This window comes from Monopterus albus, unplaced genomic scaffold (genome assembly GCF_001952655.1).
Source record: "Monopterus albus unplaced genomic scaffold, M_albus_1.0 scaffold6.1, whole genome shotgun sequence".
In the NCBI taxonomy this organism is placed as follows: domain Eukaryota; kingdom Metazoa; phylum Chordata; class Actinopteri; order Synbranchiformes; family Synbranchidae; genus Monopterus; species Monopterus albus.
Genome location: NW_018127886.1, coordinates 2,924,346 through 2,943,145, shown reverse-complemented (window position 1 = coordinate 2,943,145; position 18,800 = coordinate 2,924,346). Strand labels below are relative to the sequence as shown.

The 18,800-nt window shown below is 41.6% G+C and overlaps 1 protein-coding gene across 1 annotated transcript in view; it reads left to right on the top strand.

Annotated features, from left to right (window-relative positions):
- LOC109968886 (adenylate cyclase type 6-like) overlaps positions 1 to 18,800 on the top strand; it is a 33,956-nt gene that overhangs the window by 9,426 nt on the left and 5,730 nt on the right. Inside the window, exons 4-19 of the mRNA XM_020615446.1 lie at positions 9,199 to 9,348; positions 9,700 to 9,821; positions 10,803 to 10,914; positions 11,214 to 11,341; positions 11,574 to 11,732; positions 11,854 to 11,995; positions 12,158 to 12,286; positions 14,170 to 14,198; positions 14,449 to 14,596; positions 14,707 to 14,804; positions 14,942 to 15,029; positions 15,162 to 15,278; positions 17,862 to 18,011; positions 18,198 to 18,373; positions 18,551 to 18,583; positions 18,662 to 18,759. Of these exons, the coding sequence (XP_020471102.1) occupies positions 9,199 to 9,348; positions 9,700 to 9,821; positions 10,803 to 10,914; positions 11,214 to 11,341; positions 11,574 to 11,732; positions 11,854 to 11,995; positions 12,158 to 12,286; positions 14,170 to 14,198; positions 14,449 to 14,596; positions 14,707 to 14,804; positions 14,942 to 15,029; positions 15,162 to 15,278; positions 17,862 to 18,011; positions 18,198 to 18,373; positions 18,551 to 18,583; positions 18,662 to 18,759 (1,879 nt within the window). The remainder of the gene's footprint in view (positions 1 to 9,198; positions 9,349 to 9,699; positions 9,822 to 10,802; positions 10,915 to 11,213; positions 11,342 to 11,573; positions 11,733 to 11,853; positions 11,996 to 12,157; positions 12,287 to 14,169; positions 14,199 to 14,448; positions 14,597 to 14,706; positions 14,805 to 14,941; positions 15,030 to 15,161; positions 15,279 to 17,861; positions 18,012 to 18,197; positions 18,374 to 18,550; positions 18,584 to 18,661; positions 18,760 to 18,800) is intronic.

Genomic DNA, 18,800 nt, shown 5'->3' with positions numbered 1-18,800 from the left:
CAGACATGCTGACACACACACACACAGAACGATGCATACACAAACACACATCACATGGTCCAAAACAGATTCATGTGTTCCTCCAAGTGCTTCCCTGTGAGAGACCACTTGTCCCTTTTGTTTTGTTAATATTATTTTGTCATTTTCTCTTGTGGATAGATGAAACAACAACATGATTGGCATTTGGCACCATGAGAAGTTTTACTTTGATATACAGTATATCTTAAGTATGAACATGGGAGGATTATGTGACTTACTGTGCTATTGTTTAGTTCTGAGAATGCATATCCTGCCAGCATGGTCAATATAGATGCACGCAGCACTAAATAGAAGTTGTTCTTTTGTGTACATCAGGATATACTTAAATAACTGAGTTTTGTTGGCAGGCAGGTCACAAAGATAGCGAAGTATTGATGCTACATCTTTCCTGCGCTTTTGTTGTTGTGTGCTGATCTGGCACTAGAGGAAAAACCTGTTCCTTTTGCTGATTGTTATGGGGTCAACATATGTGGGACTAGTGGAAATATACTGGTCCCTCTGCTTGACACAGGTGAATAAGATACCAGTCACTGAAATGCCACAGGCATGACCGATGTTTGCATAATGTATTTAGGCCAGAGCATTTGTGTTACATAAGAAAAACCTGAAAGCAGACATCCTACACAGCCTACCTTAACCTTTATGCAATTATTTATGATGTTTAAGAGCTGTGTTTGATCCTCACATGTACCTCAGAGTAATATCTACTGCTCTCTGATTCTGCAGTCATACTAAAACAACATCAAAATGCAGATTTTCTATTTCAAGTATCATCACTGTAAATGTTCAATATATATTTTTATTTTTCAGTATCAGAGTTGGTACCATTTTAAATACTAGTGTCAGTCAATATTGTATCTGTGTTTTGGTACAGAGAGCAAAATAATACTTTTTATATCTTACTTTGAGGGGGAAAACTCGATGCATTAGCAATTATAACTGTGATCAAATAAGGCAGCAAGACTAACAATCTGCTCATGTATTTGATGCCTTTTTTAATACCTGACATTGTTTGAAACTAGTTACTATGGACACATTTAGGCCAGTTTAATACATAGCCCTACTTATATTGAGTGAGTCTGGTATACAACCCTTACTGTAGGTACACCCACATATTCACATAGGCCATGAGAAGTGGAATTTGGGATATGTCTGTCGGCACGAGCTGCATGGATCAGACCAGCTCACTTAGCTGCTATCAGATAGTGCGAACCCATCACCAGATACTGTGGGTGCCAAACAATGCACTGTCTCAAATTATAGATCCCCCCTGTCCTTTCAACCCCATCCCCTTTCAATGAGGGAGAGAGCTTGTGACTCATCCACTTATTGTATTACAACCAGAGGCAATGATACAAACTCGGGTAACTTCTACCACCATGGGTGGGAGCAATTAGGATTAATGATTGGCGAAATATTGCTCTTAAAATACAGCCAACGATAAGGAAAATAATAGCCAGGCTAATAATAGCTGTGTGAGTCGGAGATGAGGAAGTGCAGGCTTCTAATAACAGTCATGGTTTACTAACAACTTAGCTCTCCACAAATGTAAATACAGGGATTTAAGGCTGAACTGCCATGGCAGATGGCCAAGAGATATATATTAGGAATCCATTAGGGGTGTTAAATGTTGAACTGAGTGGCATACAAGCCCCTAGGCCTGTAAGACCAGTTTTATTCTGAATCCCGCTGAGAGTAGTGCATCCTGTGTAAGTACTAGTGATAGGAAAGTGAACGCCTCCCTGTCAAAGGTCTCCATCACACTATCCAGCTGGCTTGTTATCCTTTGGTCCTAGTTACAGTTGCAACCGTTAAAACAGCAACAATATATGTTGTGAGAGTGCACCTCTGGAGTCAGGCTTTAACAAAAATGTTCAGTAGCAGTGTACTTTCCTGCTACTGAAATGTACACCACTTTGAACAACACATGTACAGTTTTTATTGTTAGACAATGTAAGAATTAGGACGTCACAGGCCGTCTTTAACCTGCTCAGCCTCTTCAACCTTTACCTGACAACTTCACAGCTCGTTGATTATTGAAATTAGCTAACATTATCAGTTGGAAAAAGCTAATGGAGTAATGGTGGGGGTCTGTCAGATAGCATTTTCTTTTCCATTCTGTCAAAAAAAACTGTCAAGAAGTTAAATGTAAAAATAGCACATAGCTATATTCTAAATTACGCTCAAACATACCAGTTTTGTTGAGGCACATTGGTGTGTAGAAAATTCATTCACAGCTGTTCTCTGATTTTAAGATTTTAAGCTGGGATTTTTTACAGTGTGACCATCTTATTAGATGGAAAGCATAAATCATTCTCATGATTTTTTCCATTCACTATAGACAGTTTTTCCTGTTAGCTGTTAAGCTAACAGGCCCTAGGCCTATAACATGAGGCCCAGCAGCATAAGGCCCTAGGCTAACACATGTTAAGCTGACACATGGCTCTGTGCCTCACAGTCTTTTTCACATTTTCACTGAATTATATCAGATACAGTACACCCTGGTCCTGTGATGTAATTTCACACACTCCAAAGTCATTTATCTTGTGCCTTCACAGGATACTCCCATTAAGATAGACAGAAAGTTCAAAATGTGTTTTGTTTCATGCCTCAATTTATTATCCTCCCTCCTTACATACAAAAAATAAAATCCTTGCCTTTTAATGTGGACGAAAGAAAGCACTATTTTCTTTGTTTGGGTCATGAGACCCTTCATGTTATAAAGAAGAGTCGAGGCTGCTGGACTTTACATTTTTGTAACCATTCAATATGTCTGATTTAGATTTCCAAAAGTCTTTGCTCATCCTTTAAGGGCTGAGCAGAGGCGATCAGGACATCATCATAAAGTTCAGCCTAGAATGAGTTCAGTGTCAGCACATCCTCAACTGAGCAAGTCATGGCAGACCAAGTTAAAACATTAGTTACCGAGCTGCTTTTGGATTTCTGCTGCTTAAAGTGTAACCTGTTGTTCTTATCCCAATATTGATTTGTATGCTTTGTAGTAAAGGTCAATATTGTGTTTGGTTGAGGGGACAGAATAGGGAAGTAGAGTGGTTAAAACGGTGTAGTGAATGTTAGTAGATATTTACATAACTCGACAATGAAAATAAACTCTTGTGTGTTTTTACTGGAGCTCCAACATCTGGCCCACACACACTGTCTCATTTAATGTAGCTTAATGCTCTGTCTCTTAATTCTGTTACTCATGACTAAAATAATAAAACAAAAATGTGCTCTAGCGCTAAACAGATGTGGTACCGTTATGGTACTGTGCTGCCATGTGGTTGTAGTCACTAGTGTCCAGTAGACATTTTCCCATTTTGGAGATATCTCTTAATATTGATATTAGTCTCTGTCAAAATGAAATGGTGGCCTTAGGTTCATGATCTGCTTAGAGATGGAGGCGAGAGCAGCTGGAGAGGGAATTTCTGGATGTTTGTCTCACATTTTAAGATTTGAACTCCCTCACATGGTTCAGTGACAGGAGCCAACAGAGCAGTGAATGGGGCTGGTTGACTGGTTGGTTTGTTAGGCTAATTAACCAAATCTTGTGCTCCTGCAGCTGCCATGCTGTAGTTGCAGCTGTGCCTGTAAGGGTGTGAGTAGGCAGGAAGTGAAGGGTTAGTGAGGACACAGTTGGGAGGGGAGTGTTGTGTCCAGTCCTGCCCCCTCTTTCCTTCTATCTGTCCAGCCAAACACTGACCCTGGACCACTGAGCAGCCAAGACCACTGACAAACACGCACGAGTGTGGCTCTAATGGCTGCTGTGTGTCTAATACAAGGGTGCATTTAATATAACATTTAACGTATGTTTATTTAATATGATAATGATAATAATAATGATAATGGCCAAGTATGTTACTCACACAAGGAATTTGTCTCTGGTACAGAACCGAGGCAGCCATCTGCAGCGCCAGCTCACACACCCACACACAACCACAGCCGTTGGGGGGCAACTTGGGGTTCAGTGTCTTGCCCGAGGACTGTTAGGAAAGAGAGGGAAGAGGAACAAATGATAAGTGTCCAAGATCTGATCTAAACCCAAGATGATACACTGTATAAGTCAGCCAAATTAATTGAGCTTTGTAAAAGCAATAGCCCAGCTAAAATGTGGGTTCATGTGACTCTCTTGTTTTGTCTGTGGCTAGTAGCTCCTCTGTTGTTGTCAGATCTTGTTTATGACTGTATTCAGGCTCTACGGGTACTTATAGATGTTGTAATAAAATCATAGCCAGATACCAAATGCTACTTATTGTAACTACTGAACTTTACTCCAGTAGTAAACAGGAGGTTGACATATTGAATTAGACAGATAAATGAGCATTATAATGTTTTGATTTGATGAAAAATTTGTGGTTCAAATTAGAAAAATTGAGGGGGTAGTTTTATCTGGTGGTTCCAATTTGTTTTAGTCAGTACTTTTAGGAGAGATTTTCCATGCTTGGACAATGATTATGTGCAAGGATTAGTTCAGGATTTCTTTTTTCTGACAGATGTGCGGCCTAGGTCCAACTCTGTTTAGCTTCATTTCAGCATTTCACAAAGATTACTTCGTGGCTTCACTGGTCGCTTGAGACCAATTTTGGCTTGGCCCAAACCATGATGAACACGGAGCTCCAATTCCAGATGGCAGGGACCCAGGACAGCAATGAGGGGACCCCCCCCCCACAATTTTGCAACATTTATCTTAATAAGGAATAGCTTTTTTCTAAATACACATTATAGTAACCCCTATTACATCAGGACTAGTGCAACAAAGTCTCATAATATTGCCTATTTTTAACACTCTGGTACCACATGTTATCTTTTCAGGCTATGACCAGAGGTGTATGACGGAGCCTCATCTCTCTAAGACATTTTAAAAGCTCCGGATGCCTATCAAAGGTCATGCGCTGGAGAGTAGTCTCCATGTCAACCACAGTGAGTGTCCCCAGAGCCTGTGTGTTGACTTATAGGACATAGCACTCTTGCCTTTTAAAGTTTAAACTTCAGCTTCAGTGGAGCAAGGGTTCTGAACTTATCTTTCATTGCAGGCCTTTTCTTATATTCCCGGACAAATATAAACACTGATTACCTGAACAATACCTTTAAGACGTGACAGTTTGTCATACTGTATCTATTGCTATCAGTTCTTAGTTGACCTTTTACCTCCTTTCAGTACACTGCCATAGGAGTTAATATTAGTTACAATTGTTCAACATGTGACCACCAAGTTTAGTTGTTGAATGAATGAATAATGACCTTGCTGTGAAAACCTGATCTGTACACGTGTACATTCCAGTGTGCTTGTGTGTGAGGGAATTGTCCACTGGGATATTATTGAAGACAGAAGGGCTTTGCTGTATGTTTGCCAAGCAAAAATCTTTTCCATCCCAATTCTTCATTCTTTCTTTTACATGCTATCTGACTGCCATACTGTAAAAAGCAACTTGCCGGGAGGCGCACCTTATAAGCCAATGTTTGGACTTCTTTTTAACTTCACCGCCAAGAGGTTCCTGCTTAAGTAAATGTTGAGTGAGGATCATCTTTAAGAGCCAGAGGTCTACAGGAAGAATGGTCAGGAGGAGATGTTGGTGGAACATACTGTAGTCTCAATCCATCTTAGTTGTAATAAAGAGAGTGACACTGTGTTAATGAAGAGAAGCTACTTCTGCTCTTGTTACACCACATCAGTGTTTGAAGAGAGGAGTGACAGAACGGCCTGTGCTGGATTTGGAAGCTTGGGTGAACCAAGTGCAACAACAAACACAACAAGCTTCAAGATCTAAGAGCTCCAAAACTATTCTCTCTCTCTCTCTCTCTCTCTCTCTCTCTCTCTCTCACACACACACACACACACACACAGATATAGCTCACACAATATTTATTCAAAACCTCTGAATGTGTCTGTTCTAATCTTGACACTGTGTGGTGATAACATATAATTTGGGATTAACCCAGGCTTTGTTCATCATGCTTCTCCACACTTTAGTTTCACTTATTCAGAGCTATCAGGCTGTTACATTGAACCATCGTTCAAGATGTTGTCAGTCAGTTGTTTTTCAGATCTACTAATGCTTAAAGGATGAGGCCAGTCATTTTCTCTATTTATAGCATTTTCACCAATCTCCATACAGAGGCTAAAACTGACAATGAATTGCTTCTACTCACATTTAATGTCTGTCAGTCTGTGCGATAGATGTCCACTGTTGTTCAAAAACGATTTAAAAACAAATTAGGGAAGCACACCTCTGCACTGGATGACATTTCTTTTCATTACAAAACCCCAGACTTGACTATGCTGCCCCAAAGTCTCCAAGCGGCCATACGTTCCTGAAGTTAACATGGGTCAGAGTCAGCTGTGCATACGTGAGATTTTATGCGAGCTTGCTCCTTTGTTTACATTCTGCTAACTCATCACATTTGGGTCTGGTGTTTGCTAATGAAGAAATATGTCACCAAGTACAGTGGTGTGTTTCCCTGATGTGTTTTAAATTGTTTTTGAATAACAACGGAGGTCTATGGCACAGATGAATACATAAATCCAGCACTGACAGACAGTGAGTAGAGGCAAATCATTGTCGGTTTTAGTCTCTATATAGAGAGTGTTTGATATACTGGTGATATATCTGGTACCTACCTGCCTACCTACCATATAGAAATGACTGGCCTTATCTTTTTTCCTAAATGAAGTGTACCAGCTCATATTTGTAGGCTTTTGCAGAGAATCAGTAGATGCTGCACTTGTGTTTGCAAATACATTTGCTATCACTCCATTATTTTGCACTTTACTGTCCAACAAAAATACGCAAATTCTCATGTTTGACCTTCCGAGCTGTGTTTAAGTGCACCCTTGTTGCCTGTCAAAATCAGTTTGATAGGAATGGCTTAACTTGGATTGAAACGTGAGCACACTCACATGGGAAGCTGAATTGTCTGAATGTAAACTGAGTGCACTGTGGAGGAGTGCAGTCCTGGGAACTGCAGGTGGCCCTGTATCTCAGACAGGCCACTTAACTAAGTTATCTGGCTCACTCTTTTCAGAGCCATCTGTTTGGGATTAATGTGATCTGGTTATATCAGAGCCATTCAAGACTGAAGTGTCAGGTCTCCGCTGGTGGTCTACAACATTACGTTGCTTATCTGGAAGCCCTGGCCTGTCAGGGGTTTGGGAACACAATAGGCTAATCACTAATTGAGTGACAGTGCAGCACAAATTCAATGTTGCACTTAGAGAGCAATTGCTCAGTGAGTAAAGAACACCAGTGGATGTGATTTGTATATCCTCACCCCTGATGTACAATTGCCTCATGATGAGATGCCTCACACTCCTTGACAGCTTTGATCTGAATCCATGAACACTGACCGAGAGTTTGCGACAGTCATTCTACATCAAGGAGTTCAGGGAGCCTGGCTATATCTTTATCCTTCAGAAATAAAAAAAAATGAGGATGCATTTTGGGTGCACTGTTGTTAGTCCATAAATAATGTTGTTCTGTGTTTACCCATTATATCAAAAGTTTGTTGGCTTCTATGCTTGCAGTGTTTTTTTTTTTGTTTGTTTGTTTTTTGCTTACTGCTGTGCACCTAGTCTAGTTTGACCATTTGTTTTCATGTATAGTAGGAAACTTCCACTGAGTGGGGTTTGCCAGCCACTGTCCTACATTAACAGTGTTCTGTTTCAAACACAGGTTGTTAGGTGTTCAGTGTCTTGTTATGACAACAAAGTTCTTAAGTATGGAGTGTAAACCTCATTTCAGGACCGTGGTACAAAGGGCACCAGTATTCTACAAGTTTGAGGCTGTATTTCCACCCAGATTTACTGGGAGTTTTGATCCATGTGTGGACACAAAGTCGTTAAGTAGTTTAATGATCTTCTTAATCTTATTTTTATTCGCATTGTTGAAAGGACATGCAGGAAAATATGTGATGTCTGTCCCTCTATCTCAGTCCTGCATCTCTCTCCTACCATCTTTTCAGTAAACACAAATTACAATTACAAACAAGCACTGGTCTGGTAACATACCAGCCACGGCTCATACTAGTACTGGTGATAGGAATTTGTTGTCATAGGATGTTGTTATTAAGACTGATTAAAATCCAGCCTTTATGTGTGTACGGGGCCTGCATGTCCTTTTCTCATTATTAATGATGTCATCTTCAGAGGAAACACACTGTGCTCTGGTCACAGGTCATGAGTCAAGTGACTTTCCCAGGCTGGAGTGTGTTTCTGAACATGGAGAGAATGTGTGCGTGTGCACGCATGCCTGTGTGTTTTTGAGGGGAGGGGAGGGGAAGTCCAGAGCCTAAGGCTCCATCTCTGATTTTTGATTTTGGCTGTAGACTAATGAGAGAATTCACTAACAGACTGACACACTGGCTCACCACACATATCCAGGAACACACAGACACACACAGAAAGCGGCTGCAGCAGCACAGGGGAAAGCTTTTAAGGTCGATGACCCCTGAAATCTAACTGCACACTAAATCTAACCTTCATTTACTCAAGCTACAGACAATGCTGCTCTACAATGTGTGCCACTGCATTCTCAGACCCTTATTGCTCAACCAGCAAACTATCTCATTGCATGGGTTACACACAAGAATGTGAATGGCTGCTTCTGTTTCTACTGTATCTAAAACTGTATATTCAAATACATTACCAGTTGCTTGAAAGTTGCTCTGTCTGCTTTTCAGTAATGCAAATACTATATCTGCATTTTGACAACAAAAAACTGTTTTGCAGGATTCTATCTCAACAGAAGCCATCCTTTCACATGTTGGTTGAATCCACCTTTTTATTTTGAATCGATCCCATACAAACTACAAAGACAATACAATTTTTCAACTAAAGAATGAAAATTGTAGTGACAGTCTTTGTGCATCACATTCAACCCTCTGGGGTGTCTATCTGTCGCTCCACATGTGGCATGAGGAGAATATTGTCTTGCAGAGCAACTACCAGACCACAGTCATCATCTATCTCATCACATCTAATGGCCCCTCAGATGTTTAAGGAATTTTTCTCCTTTAAGTAAATTCAGTGATGTAGAGTGTTATCAGTTTTGTTTATTGGCCTCACCCAAGTCTGGCGGAGTTTGTGATATGACACATGCATACAGCTTTTCCCCCTTGGTCACCATCTCTGTCATGTTTGTGTGTATGTGTGTGTATTTTCAGATCTATGCCAACGTGCTGATCTTCCTGTGCACTAACATGATCGGGATCTGTACCCACTACCCTGCTGAGGTCTCCCAGAGACAAGCCTTCCAGGAAACGAGAGGATACATCCAGGCCAGACTACACCTGCAGAGGGAGAACCAGCAGCAGGTACACATGCACACACACAAGTGTTCAAACAAATAAGTGAGAGAAACAGCCATGGCTGTGTCCTGTAGGAAAACTAAATGCACACATCAATGCAAAAGAGCATCAAATGGATGTCTCCATTTTCTAGTCAAATTTGTTTGTCTCAGTTTTCGAGGTTAACAATATGTTCTGGAGTATAACACATATCTCCACTCCTCCCTATTTGACTAACACGTTCCCACGCAGATACCAGCAAGGCAGGGTGACTCACTCAGCATTCTAATGGTAAAAAAGTGATGAAAATGAATGAGCTCCCTCTCTGTCTTTCTTTCTTTAATTTCGCTCTCTGTTTATTCTCTCTCTCTCTTTTAGGAACGCCTACTGCTGTCAGTGCTGCCAAGGCATGTTGCTATGGAGATGAAGGCCGATATCAATGCCAAGAAGGAAGATATGATGTTCCACAAGATCTATATTCAAAAACATGACAATGTTAGGTAAACACAGATAAATACACATACATACTTCTAAGTAAACACACTGACACACACACCCAGGACAGGAAGATGTTGGCGACTGTGTGTGTTTTGCTATCACAGCTAGCAGGGCCAACAGTGGTTTTGACCTCACTCCGCTGACTGATGTGTCAGGTACAGAGTCACTCCAGCAGCTAATTCTCTGACACCATGTATTATGCATGTTGTTGTTTATTGACACTGGCTGGTACACCACTGTTCCCTCACCACTGGATTTCACCGTCCAAGTGGGAATAACTCAGTACTAACAGGTGATTAAAACTCTCCATCCATCAGCCTACTGTCAGTTTTGTGTGGGATTACTGCATTTTTGCAGTAGAAAGTAGTTCCAATGAAAACTATTCACAGTGGCAGCAGGATCATGGGCAAATACAGCTGCATATTAAAACTACAGCCACTGCATGGCTAGATAGCACTACAACTAAGTGGGAAAATATGTTTGCAATTTGGGTGAACTGACTCTTATAGACCCAGTGACATCATGGCTCAGAGTCTTGGTCAAGGTGGTAGACATAGACAGGCTCTGGGCTGCTATAATGATGGACCCCTTCTCCCCCCAATGTATGACCTCATGGGACTAACAGCGCCATCTGTCGCCATCAACTTGAAGTTAGTGTCTGTGGTATTGTTTACCCATGCCTTTCATTACTATCAAACGATAGCAATGAAAGGCATGCAGACTGGAGGAGGGGGGTGGTGTTCTCAGAGGGACGGGTTGGAGGAGGTGACCTACATTGGCCTAGATGATGAGAGCCAAAGATGAACAAAAGTCTGCCTTTCTCTCTTCTGCTCACATGGCAGTTGGACGGTGAGGAGAGAGGGATGTGCTAGACCAACTAACTTTAGACTTTAATGATTTATCTCATTCTGTCTCCTTTGTCTTTCTTTTCCCCTTACCCTCTTCTTCGATCCCTCATGCCACCAACATCACCTCTCTTGCAGCATACTGTTTGCAGACATCGAGGGCTTCACCAGCCTGGCATCTCAGTGCACGGCCCAGGAGTTGGTCATGACTCTGAACGAGCTGTTCGCTCGCTTTGACAAGCTGGCCTCGGTGAGCACTGACACCTGCCATTGCCGTTTTCACAGCAGAACTTTGAACCACTGCTGCTTATGTAACTGTACAGTCTGTATCCTTCAGTGGTAGTGTGACAAAGCCAACATGATGTACTTGTAGGGGTGAGGGTTACTTAAGCACCTGTGTAACTCACAAGTGAAACTATGCAGAGACTGATGAGTCATCTAAATTATTCAGAAGCAGCTCTGTATCTGACATGTATGCGCTGTATTGGTTATAACTGAGGGCCTACTGCTTTACATGCGTTTGGGTTTATGTGTCTCCTTGCTGCACAGGAGAACCACTGCCTGCGTATTAAAATCCTCGGGGACTGTTACTACTGTGTGTCAGGGCTGCCTGAGCCCCGAGCTGACCACGCCCACTGCTGTGTGGAGATGGGAGTCGACATGATTGAAGCCATCTCGTGAGTCAAGCACACTCTGATGCACTGAAACACAAAGACTCCCACTCCGATGCACTGAAACACAAAGACTCACACTGAAAACAAGAACACACACCCTTACAGTGAAGTACTATTATTCCAGTGAAGGTTATGTAAAGATTTTTGCTTTGATATTGCCACACAGGTTACCAAATCTGAAGATGACACGTTTTTGACAGTGTGTGTGCATGCCTGTGTGTGTGTGCATCTTTAGGCTGGTGAGAGAAGTGACGGGCGTTAATGTAAACATGCGGGTGGGCATCCACAGCGGGCGCGTTCATTGTGGGGTGCTGGGCCTGCGCAAGTGGCAGTTTGATGTCTGGTCCAATGATGTGACGCTTGCCAACCAAATGGAAGCTGGAGGAAAGGCTGGGTAAGTCTCTCTCGTCCACCCTGCTACTGTACTGACATGGATTTCCATAGGCCATTTAGTTTCTGACACATTGTACTGCATGTTTTTGTGTGTGTGTGTGTGTGTGTGTGTGTGTGTCTAGGCGCATCCACATTACCAAAGCCACATTGCAGTATCTGAATGGGGACTACGAGGTGGAGCCAGGATTTGGAGGAGAGAGAAATGCTTACTTGAAAGAGCACAACATTGAAACCTTCTTGGTGCTGGGCTGCAGCCAGAAGAGGGTTAGTGCACTGTCACACACACACACACACACACGTGCTTGAGTCCACGTTGAACTTCACACTAGTGCTGTATTTCACACAAACTGTATAATAACTTGTCACCTTGCATAGAAGACTTTGTTTGTCAAATCACGTACCTTAGTCGAGTTTCTTCACTTCCAGAAAGAGGAAAAGGCCATGATCGCCAAGATGCAGCGAGCACGTGCAAATTCTGCGGAGGGACTGATGCCACGCTGGGTGCCTGACAGATCTTTCTCCAGAACCAAGGAGTCCAAAGTCTTCAGGCAGATGGTGAGATACATGCACGGAGCACTTAGCTGAGCACATGGCATCTGTACTATGAACTGTAATGGATGATCCACTACATCATTAGGTCAAAATTTTGGTTTGTCCAATAATTTGATTTACAACTTGCAAACTACTGACATTCTCTGCCTCATCTGCACTTTGTGGGATATTTACTAAACTTGACACAAATTACCATCAGACACAGAAAATATTTTTTATTTAGCAGTGTATTTACCAACACTGATGATGTAAACGAGCACAGCTATATTAATTTAATACACCTCTGCTTTGTATCTGCTGCCTGAAGGCTGCTGTGCGTGTGCGGATTGAGAGGAAGTGCAGAAGGAAGTCCAGGTTTACGATGACTTTAATATGGTTGCAGAAATCAACAAACACATTTCAGAACGGCAGTCGCGTAGTCTCCTCCCAGTCAAATCATTTATTTTGTTCTGTAACTGAAGCACAGTTTGACCTGAAAGCCTGTAAAAATCTCTCACGCGCTCCTCTGACGAGCGATGGGACTTGGAAACACCCTCTCCCTTGTCAAACATGTTCTTAACTCCGAAGAGATCTCTGATGACTAACAGCTGCCATGCTGAGAGCAGGGCTGCAAATTTTACACCTGCTTTTTCCTGGCGGTAAATTTCAGCCACAGTTCCCTCTGTTGCAGTGGTGATAAATCATATGGAAACATGTATAAATTTCTATTCTCTCCTTCCTGATTTTTGCACCCTTGAATGGGAATGTCTTAAAATACATATCGCATGAGACCAGATGTGCAAATTCCTGTAGTGCCGTATTTCTTCTGATTATCCACTGCAAAACCCCACTGCGACTCCTTAGTAAACATGAACACATGCAATTTCAATGTTTAGCACCAGAAAATGAGCCGCAACACCCCCTTCGTGTTTAGCTCTGGTTTAACACTGAACTATAACAATGAAAGGTCACAGCTATCCTGTTAGGCATCTTTATAGAATACAGTGGAATCAGACATAAGATTTTATGGTATTGTTATTCTAATCTTCTCAGATTAAACACAACATGGATAGCAACATTTTTTATTTTTTTTTACTAAAACCCTTTTGCGCTTTTTAATTTTCTTCAATTTCTCAACTACAGCCATAATATTATTTCCTACTTACTGTCTTATAAAAATGGTAAATAAAGCAAATAATAAGGAAATGCTAGCATTTTAAAACAATGAGCTATGGTGAACATGGTAAACACCACTCCTGCTTAAATTAGCATGTTAGCATTGTTGTTGTCCACTGGCATGGCTGTAAACTCTTAGTCTTGCTTCTTTTAGAATACTTTAACTTTGAATGAATGAGATGCTTTGGTGTGTCAGAGGTGTACAGTACTACTCATACAGTACAGGAAAGCCTAAAGCAGACCGTGGGACTCTACTCACTGTGAGGAGTATTGATTTGTTCTTGCCAAACAAGCAGGAGTTAGACCAGGGCTCCCAGGGATTCACAGTGCATCATTTACTACTGAAGCTAATCTGATGATGCTGCAGCTGCATGTGTTTCTGTTTCTCATTCCCTCTTATTCCCTCTTACCTCCTCCCTCTCTTTATGCTACATGTCTCATTTAATTTTCTTTGCTACATACTTTCCCACTTCTCCTGCCTTTTGTCTTTTCCATCTGTGAGGGTTTGAGCCCTAGGGGCAACGAGGGTGTAATTTGAAGCCTCTGAGCATTAATTAAAACATCAGTCTGGCTCTCAGGGATTAGCTGTGCAGATGTCTGAGTCTCTGTCTATTTTTCAGTTGTACTGTGGCTATGTGATAATCTCTTCCCTTTCTCTCTTTCTCCATCATGCACTGTCTCTTGTTTTTGCTCTAGTTTTCACACTCTCGCTCTGTTCTTGTTTTTCTCAGGGCATCGATGAAGCATCCAGCAAAGACAAGTAAGTGCTTTGGCCCCAGTTTTTATCAGGGCGGCTTTTGTTATTAGTGTTTGACTGCCAAACTGTCACTGTAGTAGTCTAACTTTAGAACCCACTGTTGGTTTTATACAGTCAGATCCAACCTAGAACTAATACCATATTACCTCTGAGTCATCCTGCCTGTCACAGAGTAGGCCAATTCCTCACTTAGACACATATACGCAAACAGATACACACCACACAGTGACCTATTATTCCTTCTACCTCATAGCCGCTGTACTCAGGAGGCCCTGAACCCCGAGGATGAGGTGGACGAGTTTCTTGGACGAGCCATTGATGCACGAAGCATCGACCAACTGAGGAAGGATCACGTCAAGAAATTTCTGCTCACTTTTCAGACTGCAGAGCTTGAGAAAAAGGTAATTAATGGGAGTTTGTTTGTAATTCACTAAAACTACCTGTCAAATAAATGGAACTTATTATTTCCTGCTGCGAGAAAAGTAATTTTTCATTGATTTTCTGTTTGCAGTACTCCAAAAAGGTTGACGATCGTTTTGGGGGATATGTGGCCTGCACACTCCTAGTTTTCTGTTTCATCTGTTTCATTCAGATTATCATTTTCCCAAAGTAAGTAGTTTGAGTTTCCCAGTTATACTGAACTGTGGACAGGAAATTATACTGAACTGTGGACAGGAAATGCACTCTTGATTAGTTTAAGAGGAGTTAATAACTTCCTAATTAGCCTATTTTCTTGTCTTCCGCAGAACAACACTTATGCTTGGGCTTTATACAAGTATCTTCATCATCCTTGCCACCATCCTCTTCATCTGTGCCATCTACTCTTGCATCAAAGTAAGAAGCAAAGTCCCTCACCACTATGACTCCTTTTTCAAATAAGTCATTATCATGTCTTCAGCTAGCCTCACTAATGGTTTTAACTCTCTCCTATCTGATCTTCTCTCTGCTACCTACTGTGTTTTCAAGCTCTTCCCAGCTGCCTTGCAAACTGTAACCAAGAAAATAGTCCAGTCTCATGCAAACAGCACACTAGTGGGCATCTTCACCATCCTCCTCCTCTTCATCTCTTCTTTTGCAAATATGGTAGGGACTACAGCTCTTCAATTTGTCCTGTTGTTAAAATGGTTGTAAGAGTTACCAGAAGCACATTGCTATGAGATGTCCCACCTGGTACAGCCAGGGAAGGGGCTATGTGTCTGTCTCAGTTTCATTTGTCTCTCTTTCCAATGTTATATCATACATTTTATCTCAGATGTTCAAGACATTTGAAGGAATTCTGCACCATCTTTTTAAAATTAGACCTCTGGGTTGTTTATTATTTGCCAGTCTGCTTTTATTTTGGACTCTTTGTTTCACTATTACTGTATTATTGTGTGAGTACATACAGTACAGTAGGTAACAGTCAATATTTTTAAAGCTATATGACAAAAGGTTTTTAAAATCCTCTGGCAAGACTTTTTAAATTAAATGACTGAAATGACAAAAATGTATTTTAAGAATGTGAAATGTTAGAAAAATAGTAGAGAAAGAGATTTATTTCAGCTTTTATTTCTTTCATCACATCCCCTGTGGGTCAGAAGTTTACATACACTTGGTTAGTATTTGGTCACATTGCATTTGAATTGTTTAACTTGGGTCAAACCTTTTGGGATGTCTTCCACAAGCGTCTTCCAATAAGTTGCTGGAATCTTATCCCATTCATCCTGATAGAACTGGTGGAACTGAATCAGATTTGTAGACCTACTTGGTTGCATTGTCAGAGACGGCGCGCGATGCCGCCGAAAGGTTTTGGTGAACTCATTAAATGGCCAGACGAGGAAGTGATGAACAAAACCCGTCTCTTTAATAAGAGAACTAACGTAAACAAAAAACCATACAAGACATGGTGGAAACACAAAACTCACGGTCGGTATAACAGTCCAAGATCAGAGCCAGCAAACACATACATCCAGGGGAATCCAAAGTTCGTTGTCCAAAGGGAAAGTCCGATAATCATACACCGTGGCAGTCCGTAACAAGAGGGCGAGGCAGAATAGAATAGTCCAAGGTAACAATCCGGGTCAAAACACAAAATACCAAAACCGAAGAAATGCTGGAGAGTCAGAGCTGGAGTCTAGAACAATCTGGCAGCGTCCTTGTGGGAGGATGCTGCCTAAATAGAGGTGCAAACAATAACGAAGCAGGTGAAACTAATGTGAGTGATGAAGAACGTAAAAAGACTGAGACTAAGGTGAAACAAAAACAGGAAGTAAGGTAAAAAAAAAAAAAAAGTCAGACAGGAAGCAGCGGAACCGAATCATGACATGCACATTCTTTTTCAGTTCTGCACAGATATTTTCTAATGGATTGAGGTCAGGACTTTGTGATGGCCACTCCAATACTTTGACTTCGTTGTCCTTAAGCCATTTTCCCACAACTTTTGAAGTCTGCTTAGGGTCATTGTTTGTTTGGAAGACCCATTTGTGACCAAGTTTTAACTTCCTGGCTGATGTCTTGAGCTGTTGTTTCAGTATATCCTCATAATCTTCCTTCCTCATGATGCCATCTATTTTGTGAAGTGTCCCAGTCCCTCCTGCAGGAAAGCACACCTGCCACCCCCGTGCTTCATGGTTGGGATGGTGTTCTTCGGCTTGCAAACTTCCCTCTTTTTCCTGCAGACATAACGATAGTCCTTATGGCCAAACAGTTCAACTTCTGTTTCATCAGACCAGAGGACATTTCTCCAAATAGTAAGACCTCCCATGATGTCCCCATGTGCAGCTGCAAACCATAGTCAGCTTTTTTATGGTGGTCTTGGAGCAGTGGCCTCTTCCTTGCTACACGGCCTTTCAGGTTTTATCGATATAGGACTGGTTTTGCTGTAGATATAGATACTTTGGTACCTTTTTCCTCCGGTGTCTTCACAAGGTCCTTTGCTGTTGTTCCGGGATTGACTTGTAATGTTCAGGCCAAAATACATTCATTTCTTGGAGACAGAACGTGTCTCCTTCTTGAGCAGTGTGACGGCTGCGTTGTCCCATGGTGTTTATATTTGCATAGTATTGTTTGTACAGAAGAACATGATACCTTCAGGGGTTTGAAAATTGCTCCCAGGGATTAACCAGACTTGTGGAGGTCCACAATATTTTTTCTGAGGTCTTGGCTGATTTCTTTTGATTGTGTCATGATGTCAAACGAAGAGGTACTGGGTTTGAAGGTAGGCCTTAAAATACACCCACAGCTGCACCTCCTATTGACTCAAATGATGTCAATTAGCCAATCAGAACCTTCTAAAGCCATGACATCATTTTCTGGAATTTTCCAAGCTGTTTAAAGGCACAGTCATCTGAGTGTATGTAAACCTCTGACCCACTGGAAATGTGATATAGTGAATTATAGTGAAATAATCTATCTGTAAACAACTGTTGGAAAAATTACTTGTGTCATGCATACAGTACATGTCCTAAGTGACTTGCCAAAACAAGAGTTTGTTAACATGACATTTGTGGAGTGGCTAAAAAAATATGTTTTAATGACTTCAACCTAAGTGTATGGAAACGCCTGGGTTCAACTGTGCATGTGTTATAATTGGGCTTACTGTTTCCAGGATAACATTTGCTTTATCTTACTGTTGCATCTTTACTAAGTGACTGTCAAGTGATAAACTGCATCCTTCTTTTCTGCCAGTTCACTTGCAGCAGAGAGAAACTGCAGGACTGTTTGGCCAAAGAGCTGAACACATCAGTGACTCTTTGCCTCCTTCACAATCTGACCAAGGCAGCAAAGGATGGTTTAACTCTGTGTTCCAGCCAGGCCATGCCCTGCCATTTCCCTGAGGTCAGGCCCATAACATTTTAGCATGTGTGTGTGCTAGTGTTATTTGTTTTCTGCATGTTTACACACATACCTTGTGTGTGCATGTGTGCTCATGTTCATGTTTGTTTTTCTGTGTGCGTGAGAAGTATGTTTAAATAATCACCTAATAATCATCCTCCTCCTCCCTCGCTGTCTCTGCTGCTGCAGTATTTCAGCTACAGTGTGCTGCTGACCCTGCTGGCCTGCTCTGTGTTTCTCCACATCAGCAGCATAGGGAAGCTGGCTCTGATGCTGTTCATCCAGCTCACTTTCCTCCTGCTGGTAGAGTGGCCTCATGTAGCCCTCTTTGACAACGCAGACCTGCTGGTCATTGCCAACACCCTGTGAGTCCCCCTGCCAGGATCACACACATACAACCACAGAGTCACTGTTTCCTAGTTTTTAACCAAGTGCAGTCACAATTTTGGACATGGCCTACTTTTTTTAACGATAGGTTTTAGATTATTAAAGACCTACTTTCTAATCTCATTTTTTGAACATGCTCGCATTTTTCCCCTCAGGAAATTATCACCTGTTAATGAGTCACTACTACAGTAAGTTGTTTTATTTTTGGCACTGTCTAAACTCAGTGAGTCATGCAGTTTGTTGACTTTCTTTCATCCATTTTTCAGGCCTGGTTTCAATGAAACTGCAGAACAGTGGTCAGCAGCTTTTACTTGTTATCCATGTTTTAGTATGTGCTTAATTTCATACATTATTTTACTGCCATGCAGGACACTCATTCATGACTCATGTTAATTGCTCTTTCCC